The following is a 13,130-nucleotide window of genomic DNA, read 5'->3' as shown; positions in this document are numbered from 1 at the left end:
GCATTTTATTTAAAACCTTATTTATTTAAGACCTGTTTCCACAAAACGATGAAATCTATAACATCAAACACTGCTGGTTTGACTCCCTATTATAAGCCCAGTATCTCACTGAGTACCTGAGCACCCAGGCACACACAACAGTCAGCAGAAAAACAATGGGTTCAGAAAAAACAAAGGACTGTGAGTTTGCCATTCTTCCCAAAACATTCCTTCTGTGTTTTCACTAATACAAGAATATTTAAGTCTCTGTTCCTTCTTCATGCTCGGTTCCTTCAAAAACAGGATTCTAGAGACAATTCACACAAAAATGCACACAATAAGGGCAAGGGGTTTGTGTGTATACAAACAAAAATATGACAGAGAAAAGGAAGATCTTAGCACTTTATCGGGTGATTTAAAAGATAGGTGTTGGAGTTGGGGTGATAGCTCAGAGGTTAAGAGAACTGGCTCCAGAGAACCCTGTTTTAATGCCAGCAACCACTTGGCAGCTCAAAACTATTTGCAATAACAGGTACAGGAAATCTGATGCCTTTCTCAGCCACTAAAGGAACCAGGCACATATATAGTACACAATCATACATGTGGGCAAAGCATCACACAGAAACTAATAAAGTAAATTTAAGACAGAAAGATGTGTTTTGCAAAAGTTATAAATAACAAAATATATCTCAATCATTTGGTAATAATAAAGCAAACTGATAAAACAAACACTGAATGATTTTTTAAAGTAATCAATAATTATCATGGATATAAGATATAGTTATATCTATAAAGGGCTTTTTTTTTGACTGTGATATTATCTTGCCAAATCATAAAAAGAGACCACGGACTCTTTAAACTTAACACTTTACATGGAAATAAGATTTACAAGCATTATATCACATAGGTTTTATAATGTATTAAAGAATCCATATCAAAATATCAAAAACAAAATTAATGTGTTTTATCAGTTTAATATAAAATTCAATAAATATATAGAGAATTTAACAAAATGATAGTGACAAAACTGTGAACTATAAAATAATGGGTTTGAGCATGAGAGCAAAGACTATGAATGACTTTCCCATAGATATCTCCTATGCTTAGCAAATTATTCACACTTGGTAGGCAAGCAGTGAGTATTTATTGAATATTGGATATGCTCCCAGGATAATAAAATATTTGGGAACATGTTGAGGTTGTGTCTATAAGGAGTGTGTGTTCTGGAAGTATCCTTTTGTCAAACAAGCCTATTGTTGAAAGTAACTGCAGTTGCCAGATAAGCAGGCTTGTGGGGGGGCACTTTCACAAGTCGACACCATCAAAAAAAAAAAAATAATGGGTTTGTCATGAATAACAAGAATGAGTGATGAACCTACAAATTCCTAGATAAATCACCACAGACAGGAGGGATAAAATTTGAACTGATATCTATGCCACAGTGACAGACAAAGCTTCATGTCATTGACAACAAAAGCAGAAGAAAAAATTAATAAAATACATATAAGTAATATTTACTATGGTATTATCTATAAAAGAAAGTGATGAAATCTCTCTGAGAGCTCAACAAGTAAACCTCATGGTCATCATCAAGATTATAAATAAATAATGATAACAACTTTCATGAACAATGATTGCTAACCACATACATGGACATAGATTATGTATGTGCACTTAGGGAAATCTGCATGAACTCATCACCAAATAATAGGGAGCAATTTTACTCTTCAAAAATATAAGTAATCGGAATGAAACAAAAGAAAATGATAAAATCCAAACGCACATAATTTATGCTTAATCTGACAATGCGAGTAACTCAGGAGTATCATTAAACATAATTAAATAGAAGGGCTATATCAAACAGTGCAGGGAGAGAAACAGTCAAATGTAGAAAGGTAATAACATATACCACAGCGACTTTCCACAGCATCCTCACACAGCCTTCTCTTACATGAAGGAAATAAATGCTCAAAGTTCCATAACTACCTTGATATCTAAACTGAGTTTCATGGAGTGCCATATTCAGAATGTATGTTAAATACACAAATTAGAGTAACCAGGTCAACATGTGAGCATAACCATAAAGTAAGTTCAAAGTACCTGGCATAGTTCTTAAAATTCTTGGCTTGTACTATGAATGAAAAACCCCTCCAACTCACGTCACGTAGGGAAAGTAAGCACTTGGTATAGTATTAGGTCCACATTGCTACACAATTTAGTATTGATCAGAATAGAGAAGCATACCAGATTCTAGCCTACATGCTAGAAACAATTTTCTGGAACATTACTTGCAAAACATTAGACGGAAGAGCCCTAACTCCAAGTCAGACAAGCACTAGTGAAGCATGCCAATGATGAGTCTACTTTTGAAAAGTGAACATCCAGAGGCTTTCAGTGTGCTGGCTGTGACAGTGGCCTTTACTCCCTGTGATCATGCTTCCTTCCTCACCAAGACATGCAGATTAGAATGCAAAAGGCTACCCCAACCACTCTACCCGGTCCTGAAAAAGTCTGAAAAAATAATACTGACTCTTATGTAAGATATTTCAGTGGGATTTTAGCAAAAGTCAATTTTGTTATATTCCAAGAATATTTGTCTGTGTTCCTTCTTCATGCTCGTTTTCTTCAAAACAGGATTCTAGAGACAATTCACACAAAAATGCACACAATAAGGGGAAGGGGTTTGTGTGTATATAAGTATTATATTTAGGCTATGATGCTATGGTGTGTGTGTGTTTGTGTGTGTGCACGTGCACACGTTGTATTCTTATGTAAGAAAAGGTTTTCAACGTATTAGGAATATCACTACTGGACATTTTCTTGAAAAAATAATAAATTTTGAGAATTTGTGTTGTAGTTGGAACTGTCTAAATCTACACAGTAGATTCGTGGGAAACAAAGAAGGGTTTATATTATAACATTCACTTCTATACTTGATCAAATATTGAAAGTACATTACCATAATTCTATTTGTTGTGTGAATAATTTTATTGTTAAATAGTATTTAAAATCTGATCAAAACACATGTTATACTAGGCACTAACTTTAGGTACAAATTCAAAAATTTGAAAAATCAAAGAACATTCATATGTGCTTCAGTTTCTCTTCCAGAAGTTCCAACAAAAATAAGGGAGGCAATAGTTTATTTTAGCTCACAATTTCGTGGTAGATTTTTATCACAGTCATTAAAGATTTAAGCCAGCTAGTTATTACTACTGCCACTACTACTACTAATATTACTAATAATATTAATGCTACTAAAATAGTGGTAATAATGGCAATGATAATCACTTAAACATTTCTAAAAGTCAAAACAAAGGTGTGCATTAGATAAATTCTTCTAAGGACCCGGAGTAAACCAGGCTTTTTGTCCAATGTACCAATAAACCACCCAGAGTAATCTCTGGCACTATAAGCATGAAATCCTTAACTACACACCACATGTATCAACATTTTCAGGATCCATGATGTCAGACATTCACAGTAAAATTATTTTCTTATCTTTCTATTCATCCATACTATAGTAGTTTCATACCAGTTTAATTCCTGCGAGAGGCTTAAAAATAAAGCAAGGCTGCTCAAAATATCTGCAGTCTTATCAGGTCAGAAACTATAATTAAATAAATCTCTTTGCTGAATTAGCCTCATTATTTTAAAATAGAGCCTGTACCCATAAAGGCCACTTCTGTTTTTCATTAACCAAGACTGCACTGACAATGGAAGGAAACAAAACAGTGTGCTTGAAATGGAGACCTCAGATAGTTTATTATGGTTTTTAATTACAGTAATCTGGTTTTTCAAATGTATACCCTCTGTAATTATGACTGAATATTCTTAGTAATAGTACACAGAAGTTAATTGTAGGAAACTTTGTTCTCTTAATGTTTCCAAATAATATAATTTTATACTGTTATCAATCACAATAGCTTTTTCCTTTAGAAGCATCCTTCACAGATCACTTTAGAATTTTCAGGTCTCTCTACTATATCTTCTAATTACAAAACAACAAGTTTTAAAACCTACTCTGATACTTTATAGAAGGATTTTTTTATGGGTACCCATTTTTAATGACAGAAAGACTGAAGCATGTAATTTCACAGTTTAATTGACATCTTCACTGCATATAAAATCAATAAGATGTGCAGAAATAATTCCATTTACAGAACCTCCCAAGAACTATGGCAAACAGGAAAGCTACAAAAGAATATGGCCCCTCTTCTCAGCAAACTTCTGCATGAGAAAGGGAAATCAGGGGAAATTTAAGTGCAATAGAATGTGTATGAGAAATACCTTCACATTGTATAGAAAATACCGACATAAGAACCACAACCCAGTATAGACCTAGATTATAGGGCACCATGACTGGGAAATACTTCATATTTAAAGGTTAAAGAATTAATATCCAGCAGGGCTCAGGATTGCAAAAAGAAGTCTACAGGGATGAATTTTGAGTGTCAGGTAGGGAAAACACAATTCTAAGAAGCCTTAACATAAAGAAGGGCACAGAATGACCTAAAGACATTAAGGAGGCCACCATAGCTGGAGTAGACTCCTGAAATGGCATAAACAAGGGTTAGAATCTAAAGGTATGTCACTTAAACATCTGTCCATGCAGTCATTTCAAAAATGACTAATATATACTGTGACAGACTCTTGGATCCAGGCAATGACTTATGTCTATTCTAATACTCATGAAAACTTTAAATCAAACCGAGCAAGAAAAATCCATTCAGTATTTGTAAAAGATACAAACACATTACAGAAAAACAAGAAAGGTTTCCTGGAAGGTCTTGTAGTGGGCATTAAATCCTGGGACCTAATAGTAGACACAAGGTCATCGAGTCTTAAGAAAAGGGGAAAAGAATGAGCAGTCAGAAGCTACTGATAAAGTGGGATTTAAGATAGGCAGATTCCGTTCAAAGCAGGTGCATAAGAACTAGCTTTACACTTTGCTGACACAGTGATATCACAGACTCTAAGACCGGAGACTGTTACCAATGCTATAGTGTGGCTACAGACAGGAGTCTAGCATGGTTACCCTCTAAGTGGCCCAACAGGCAGCTGAGAGACTCAGATGCAGACGCTTAACAGGCCACTAAAGGAAAGAAGCTGATGGCCCCCGTGGTTGAAATAGAGAAAAGGTGGAAGAAGCTACGGAGGAGATCAACCCAATAAGAAGACCAGCAGTCTCAAATAACCTGGACCACAGAGATCTCTCAGACGCCGAGTCACCAACCAGGCTGAAAACACTAACTGGTATGAGTCCCCTGACATCTATAAAGAAGAGGAGTAACTGGTCTGGCCTCAGTGAGAGAAGATGCATCTAACTATTGAGAGACTTGAGGCCCAAGGGAGTGGAGAAGGCTCGGGGGTGAGTGGGGTGAGAACATCCTCTTGGAAACAGGGAGGAGGAATGGCATGAGGAACAGTCAGAGAGCAGACGGGAAGGGAGATAATTACTAGACTGCAAAAAAAAAAAAAAAGATTAGATGATGATGATGACGATGATGGCGACGACGACGACGACGACGATGATGATGATGATGATGATGATGATGAAAACAATATTGAGCCTTCAGAAACTAGCAAGATTGACTAGCAGACTGCCTCAGCAGTGTTGACTAAGGCATGTGACCTGCATCATGGAAGTGTATTGAAAAGCAATTAACAACAAAAGTGAAAATCTGGATGAAAGGGACAATTTTCTAGACAGATACCAGATATCAAAGTTAAATCAGGATCACATAAATATCTAACCAGTCCCATAACTACTAAAAATAGAGAAGCAAATCATTAAGTGTCTCCAGACCAAAAAAAAAAAAAAAGCCCAGGACCAGATGCAGAATACTAGCGTGCCTTCATAGAAGACCTAATACCAATACTCTCCAAACTATTCCACAAAAGAGAAGGGAAGGAACACTATCCACACTACCCAATTACTTCCATGAAGCCACAGTTATGCTTATACGTAAACCACAGAAAGACTCAACAAAGAAAGAAAACTTCAAACCCATTTCCTTTATGAATATTGATGCAAAAATACTCAATAAAATTCTCAGAAACTGAATCCAAGAAGACATCAAAAGGATCATCCATTATGATCGAGTAGGCTTCATCCCAGGGATGCAGAGATGGTTCAACATACAGAAATCCATCAATGAAAGCCACTATATAAACAAAAAATCAAAGAGATAAAACCACATGATCATCTCATTAAATGCTAGGAAACATTTGACAAAATTCAACATCCCTTTATGATAAAAGTCCTGGAAAGATCAGGAATTCAAGGCCTATATCTAAACATAGTAAAAGCCATACACAGCAAACCATAAGCCAACATCAAACTAAATCGAGTGAAACTTGGAGCAATCCCACTAAAATCAGGAACTAGAAAAAGCTGCCCACTCTCTCTCTACCTACTCAATATAGAACTCAAAAGCCTAGTCAGAGCAATCAGATGAAAAAGGAAGTCAACGGGATACAAATTGGAAAGGAAGAAGTCAAAATATGATTATTTCCAGAAGATATGATAGTATACTTAAGTGACTCCAAAGATTCTACCAGAGAACTCCTAAACCTGATAAACAACCTCAGCAAAGTGACTGGATGTAAAATCAAGTCAAACAAATCAATTGCTTTCCTCTAATCAAAGAATAAACAAGCTGACAAAGAAATTGGGGAAATGACACCATTCACAATAATCACAAATAGCATAAAATACCTCAGAGTGGCTCTAAACAAGCAAGTAAAAGATTTATGTGACAAGAATTTCAAGTCTCTGAAGAAAGAAATTGAAGAAGATTGCAGATGATCTCCCATGCAGGATTAATATTAAGATTGGCAGGATTAATATTGTAAAAATGGCCATCTTGGCAAAAGATATTTAAAGATTCAGTGCAATCCCCATCCATATTCCAACTCAATTCTTCATAGAGTTAGAAAGAGCATTTTGCAAATTCGTTTGGGATAAGAAAAAACTCAGGATAGCAAAAACTATGCTCAACAATAAAAACACTTCTGGGGAAATCACCAAACCTGACCTCGAGCAGTATTACAGAGCAATCAAGACAAAAACTGTATGGTATTGGTACAGAAACAGGCAAGTACATCAATGGAATAGAATTGAAGACGCAGAAATGAACCCACACACCTATGGTCACTTGATCTTTGACAAAAGAGGTAAAACCATACAGTAGAAATTTCAACAAATGGGGCTGGTTCAACTGTAGGTCAGCATGTAGAAGAATGCAAACTGATCCATTCTTATCACACTATACAAAGCTCAAGTCCAAGTGGATCAAGGACTTCCACATCAAACCAGATACATTCAAAACTAATAGAAGAAAAAGTGGGGAAGCGTCTCGAACACATGGGCACTGGGGAAAATTTCCTCAACAGATCACCAATCACCAGTGACACATGTGCTACTATGTTCATAGCAGCCATATTAGTAACAGCCAAGAGCTGGGAAAAACCCAGAAGTCCCTCAAAAAAGGAATGGATACAGAAAATGTGGTAAATTTACAGAATGGAGTACTACTCAGCTATTAAAAATAATGATTTCATGAAATTCATAGGTAAATGGATGGAAATAGAATATCAGGCTGAATGAGGTAATCAAAACACAAAAAAATGCATGCTATGTACTCACTGATAAATTGATATTAGCCCAAAAGCTTAGATTACACAAGATACAATCCATAGACCACATGAAGCTCAAGCAGAGGGACAACCAAAGTGAACATGCTTCAGTCCTTCTTAGAAGGCGAACAAACATGTTCACAGGACAAAATGTGGAGACAAAGTTTGGAGCAGAGACTGAAGGAAAAGCCATTCAGAGCCTGCCCCACCTGGGGATCCAGTCAGAGAATGTTTCTGATTCCAAGAAGTGCAAGCTGACAGGAAATGATATAGCTGTGTCCTGAAAGCCTCTGTCAGCGCATGACAAATACAGAGGCAGATGCTTGCAGCCAATCATTGACATGAAAATAGGGTCTCCAATGGAGAAGTTAGAGAAAGGATTAAAGAAGCTGAAGTGGTTTGCAACCCCATAAGAACAATAACAGTAACAAATCAGAGCTCCCAGGGACTAAACCACCATCCAAAGAGTACAAAAGGACAGACCCATGGCTCCAGCAGCATACCTAGCAGAGGATGGCCTTGTTGAGCACCAAAGGGAAGAGAAGCCCTTGGTCCGGCCAAGGCTCGACCCCCCCAGTATAGGGGAATGTCAGGGCAGGGAGGCTGGAAGGGGATAGTGGGTGAGTGGGGGAGCACCCTCATAGAAACAGGGGTTGGGGGGATGGGATAGGGGATTTATGGCCAGAAAACTGGGATGGCCATAACATTTGAAATGTAAATAAAAAATAAATCCAATAAAAAATAAAATTAAATTTAAAAGAAAAGAAAGGCCATTGAAAGCAGGATAGATATTGAATTTCAAATAACAAAATGTTCCAAATGATTTGCACCTGTTACATAAAACTTTGGGAGGTAAGGATAACTCTAAAATCTTTGGTCTAGACACTGTTCGCTTGAGTTATCCCTGTAACAGTGAAAGCTGGGGCTAGAACAGGATCTTTAGAATGCTGTTCCTCATCCTGAAAGGGAAGAACAATACACAAAGTAATTGGACTATGATAAGCTTAGAATGCATTCTGGACAGGCAAGTGGAGAATCTGAGTGAAGACGCACTTGGAATATGGGGAAAAACAGTCATGATGAAGGCCCAACCACAAAGTTCTGCTTCTGATTCAAGAATGCCGTGATAAAATGAACTATATGTTGAAGGAAATAATATATACCATGAAACGAATCTAATATTACAAAATAGCAAGATCCTCCAAACAGCTTTTCCACAGACAGGAGGTCCCTGCAAAACACTGAATATTCCAATGAGCCTCTCTCTAATTTCACTTCCAGTAATATGACTCAGAAAGGCCAAGGATTCATTAAAGTGAGTCATCATAATTAAATTTCATAAATAACTATCACACATACTATTATACTATCAAGACTTCACTCTTTCACTTACTAACACTCATCTAATCGCCAAACCTTTAAAGAAACTCAAAATCAGTCACTTTCTAAACAAGCTAGATTTTTCAAAGTCTTTAAATACACAGGATAAACTCATTTTCTCTCTGACTTATGTACTTTTGTTTAACCTTAAGGCGAAACTTCACAAGTGAAACCTATAATAGGTGTTAGTCATCAAAGTTAATTTTTCCTTTGAATATCATCATAATCTTACTACATATGCCAGGGGTCCTGTGTTTTAATGAGATTAAAATTATGCATGAATATCATTACATACTCAGCACTCTACTGTTCTAGCAAAGGACAGAGTCTAATAGAAAGGCAGCGAGTTAGTGAAAATACTAATTAAGCAAAAATAAGATTGCAAATGATAAAAGCTAAAACACATCAAAAATTAAGATAACTTTAACTAACTAAATATGCATCTTGAGAGAATCTTGAGCACCTCCACTGAGAGGTAATAAATACATTGTAATGGAAAGTGTAAAGAAACTGGCATATTGCAGAGCACATGTAATTTGGAAACAGAAAGGCGGTCATGTCTGTGGAGAGACGAACCCATTCTCAGCTAATATCCACATCATTTTGCCTAGCAACTACACATGCATGCAACAGATTTCAGATTACTTAATACTATTTAATAATATTTCAGATTACTTAATAATGTGTTCACCAAACTTGGAAGAATTTTCTCAACATCATATCAGTTCATACAAAGGTCTTACACCATTAAACATTGAGTTCTTATAACAATTGTCAAATTGTAATAATTCAAAAACAATGAAAGCTGTGCAGGAAACACAGGGCAGAACCTTACCAATCATTTCCCTGTGAAGGTTTCTCAAGCAAGACGCGGATAATGTATAACAAACAGCTTAACAATTTGAGGGAAAAGTTGAACAAGCGGATTCTTAGACCTTCAAGCAAGCAAAAAAAAAAAAAGTTAGGTTTCATTTGAATATGGAACACAAAAAAGAAAGAAGGAATTGATAAAAATATCACCTTCAGTTCAGCACATATAAGGTATTTAGAAAGCACATGCGATAATTTTATAAACTTACTGAAGTTCTTGGTAAATGAGTTTTAATAACAACTCCTAAAATAAAATGTGAGCATCATAGAATTCCTGAGCCACAAATGACAGAGAGCATTCCACAGAGGAGAAATCAAAAGTCAAAAGCAACAAAATTTATATCATGTCAAGGTCGATTCAAGTCTGTTTATAATTTAATCACTACTTGGGGAATAACTAACTACTCAAAAATCCAGCTGCCCCCCGATTGCCCATAATTCATCCCATAACTCTGTAGTACCTTGTTGATTTGATTGTAGAGAAGACATGTTTATATAATTACCTGTGATATTATTGCTATTATATTTATATTATGGTATGTACCATCTCTGTAATTACAGGTTATATAATCATTATGTTATCATTTACAATGAGAAGTCATAATAGTTTGTACTGATTAAAACACAAAAAGAAAAAAATTTCTCATATTGAAGTGGAAAACTTGTAGTTCTTAAAAACCATTTTTTTGTTTTAAATTAAGAGTAGCAAGAATATACCATACAAAGTACTTAGGTTACAGTTGGGAGAACTATGATACCTGATGAAGAAGGCTAATGAATTTCAAGTACACTGATTAAGAGGAAGACTGTTATTTGTGATTCCTGTAATCAGTGGTATGGGCTTTGTGTATTTTGTATTCAACTGTGACAAAGGTCTTAAAATAACTATTACTTGATGAAATCTAGAATGAAATGTCACCTTTTTTACTCTATTTTTGTAGAGCGTATTTATAGCATTCTGTAACAGTAATTTCTTAATTGTACAATCATTTCTCAGTTTCCATATTGAAGTCCTCAGGGATGTTGTAGGTTACCTGCTGCTCTAATTTAATCTCTTTCATCACAATAAAACACTGTGAAGCAAAACACCAGAAGGTTAAAAGGGATTATTTAATCATATAACTTACAGTTTCATAGATATGGGTCTCCTCTGTAGTCAAGCGAGTATTCAATGATTGGCCTACCACTGTGATTAATAGCATCGTCATGAAGATAACTTAATCCCCTTTAGGTAGTATCTATTGATGGGGTTCCCATGTGAATACAGTTTGGAAGGCATTGACCTTCTCAACTTTAATGCTGAAGCTGGTCTACCTCTGAGAATATCTCACCAATATGAGCTACCTCGTGATGTATCTCCTATATGCAATATGTGGATGTGTTCTCCCAAACCAGGATTCTCTTTATGAAGGCTACCTGATGACAATTCAATTTAGAGCAATGCAAACACATCCAGATGTTAAAATTCACAGCCCCAACTCTTTGACCACAGAATGTATGTTTTTCTGTTACTTATATTGAAAGCAAAAATCATGTTATTATAAATGGTCTAAAACCATATAAGATTATATAAAGTAGCAAGTATCACACATACTTCAAACTCATCAGGAATCAGCTGTGGTCCCAATGGTATTTTCCGTGTCTTCAGTGGTTCCCAATTTCTTAATAAGAATCTTCAGGCTGTTAAGCTTGACATTCACCCTATACTCGCTAATATAATATCTTTTTAGAAAAAGCAACACCTATCCTTATATTTCAACCTCTACTTAATATTTATTATCATCAGGACTGACTAGGAAACATGGAAAAACAATGATGGTTTTCACAACCCTCACATTTAAAAGCTTCAATTTAATTGCCAGTGTTATTGTTGACATTGTTATCATTTAGGGGAAGTTTTTGAGACAATTCTTTACTCTATAATCCAGGGTTGCTTGGTAGTTCCTCTGTTTTTCTAAGCTACCCTCAAATTCTCTTTGTTAACAGCACCAGATGTTTTTTAAAATGTTGTTTTATGAAAGCATATAATGTATTGTCATCATTTTCACCTTGATTATCCTCTCGTTCCCTCTCCCACTCATGACTAACCACTTCTGCTTTTCAACAAGGTCCCCTCCTATTTTCACATCCTTTTTCGTTTCCAAAACAACAGAGATTAACTGGGGTTACCAACCTGAGTATGGGTCAAGGGTTATTTACTGGAATACAAGCGTTATCCAGTGACTACACCATTGAACAAAATGACTTCTCTATGCCCCACATACAATAACTGCCAACAGCTAAGCATGGAGACCTAAGACTTCTGAGCCTCTTCTCCATGCATGATGCCATGTTTACGGTTACATGACCTCTACCTTCTATTCCTTCTGCCTCATCGTCCTGAGTACAGAAATTAAACTTGTGCTTTCCTGAAACTACTTTGTTTAATATTTTTCAGAACTTAGAGGATACACAAGCCTCTAATTGTTCTTATGAGATTTAGACTTAAAATATGAAAGAGACACGAAAAGTACTGGTTTTTTGTTTTGTTTTGTTCTGTTTTACATTTAATACCCACTAAATATTCTCCCCATTGTATTCTGTTATGCAGACTATGGTTTTGTGAAATATTTCACAGCTGGAATTTTGAGGGAGATTTCTATGCAAAGAACAAAACAGTGACAGGGGTAACTTACTTGATCGCTGGTTTTTTATGAAAAACAACTTCAATCTCTCTTTAAATGTGTTTTCATTCATGTAGAATTCGACTTGGACCCTAAAAACAGAAAAATAAACCAAATTTATGTAAGTTAAATGTGTCATTATTTTATCAAAGTAAATAAAAGTGGCTTTGCAGTTCCTCAGCTAAATAAAAGTAAAAATATTTGAGTCAATGCATCCTATGTTTGGAGTGAATTATTTAGTATAAAAGGAGAGTTGATTAAAATACACTAGTGTTATTTCAGAAAAAAAGCCCCTGCTTCCTAATCCTAAAGATAGTTCAAATATCATGCTATACAGAGTGACTTGTCAAGAGTTAACGCTTGTCTCAGTTTCACACACACTCATATGTTTAGATTCCAAAAAACAGTTAAGTCAGAATTTCGATGCTTACACTATAAAAATTTTCTCAAGATTATCCTAACATAATAACCATTTGAATATGTAGTCTCATGATCTTAATATATTTACCAGCTCATTTTATTGCTTGGTTATAAAAGATATATGTGGGGGAAACAATCAGGGAGAAGAAAAAAAGTGACAGAGTATGCTATGTGTTA

At 35.6% G+C, this 13,130-nt stretch overlaps 1 protein-coding gene across 1 annotated transcript in view; it reads right to left on the bottom strand.

Annotated features, from left to right (window-relative positions):
* Positions 1 to 12,635, bottom strand: part of LOC116911124 (potassium channel subfamily T member 2-like) — a 30,739-nt gene extending 18,104 nt beyond the window's left edge. Inside the window, exons 1-2 of the mRNA XM_032914971.1 lie at positions 12,546 to 12,635; positions 9,836 to 9,935 (exon numbers count right to left, since the gene is read on the bottom strand). Coding sequence (XP_032770862.1) covers positions 9,836 to 9,935; positions 12,546 to 12,606 — 161 coding nt within the window. The 5' untranslated portion in view covers positions 12,607 to 12,635. The remainder of the gene's footprint in view (positions 1 to 9,835; positions 9,936 to 12,545) is intronic.
* Between the last annotated feature and the right edge of the window lie 495 nt (positions 12,636 to 13,130).

This window comes from Rattus rattus, chromosome 10, assembly GCF_011064425.1.
Source record: "Rattus rattus isolate New Zealand chromosome 10, Rrattus_CSIRO_v1, whole genome shotgun sequence".
Lineage (NCBI taxonomy): Eukaryota > Metazoa > Chordata > Mammalia > Rodentia > Muridae > Rattus > Rattus rattus.
The sequence above is the reverse complement of the archived record's forward strand: the minus strand, read 5'-3'. Positions and strand labels throughout refer to the sequence as shown.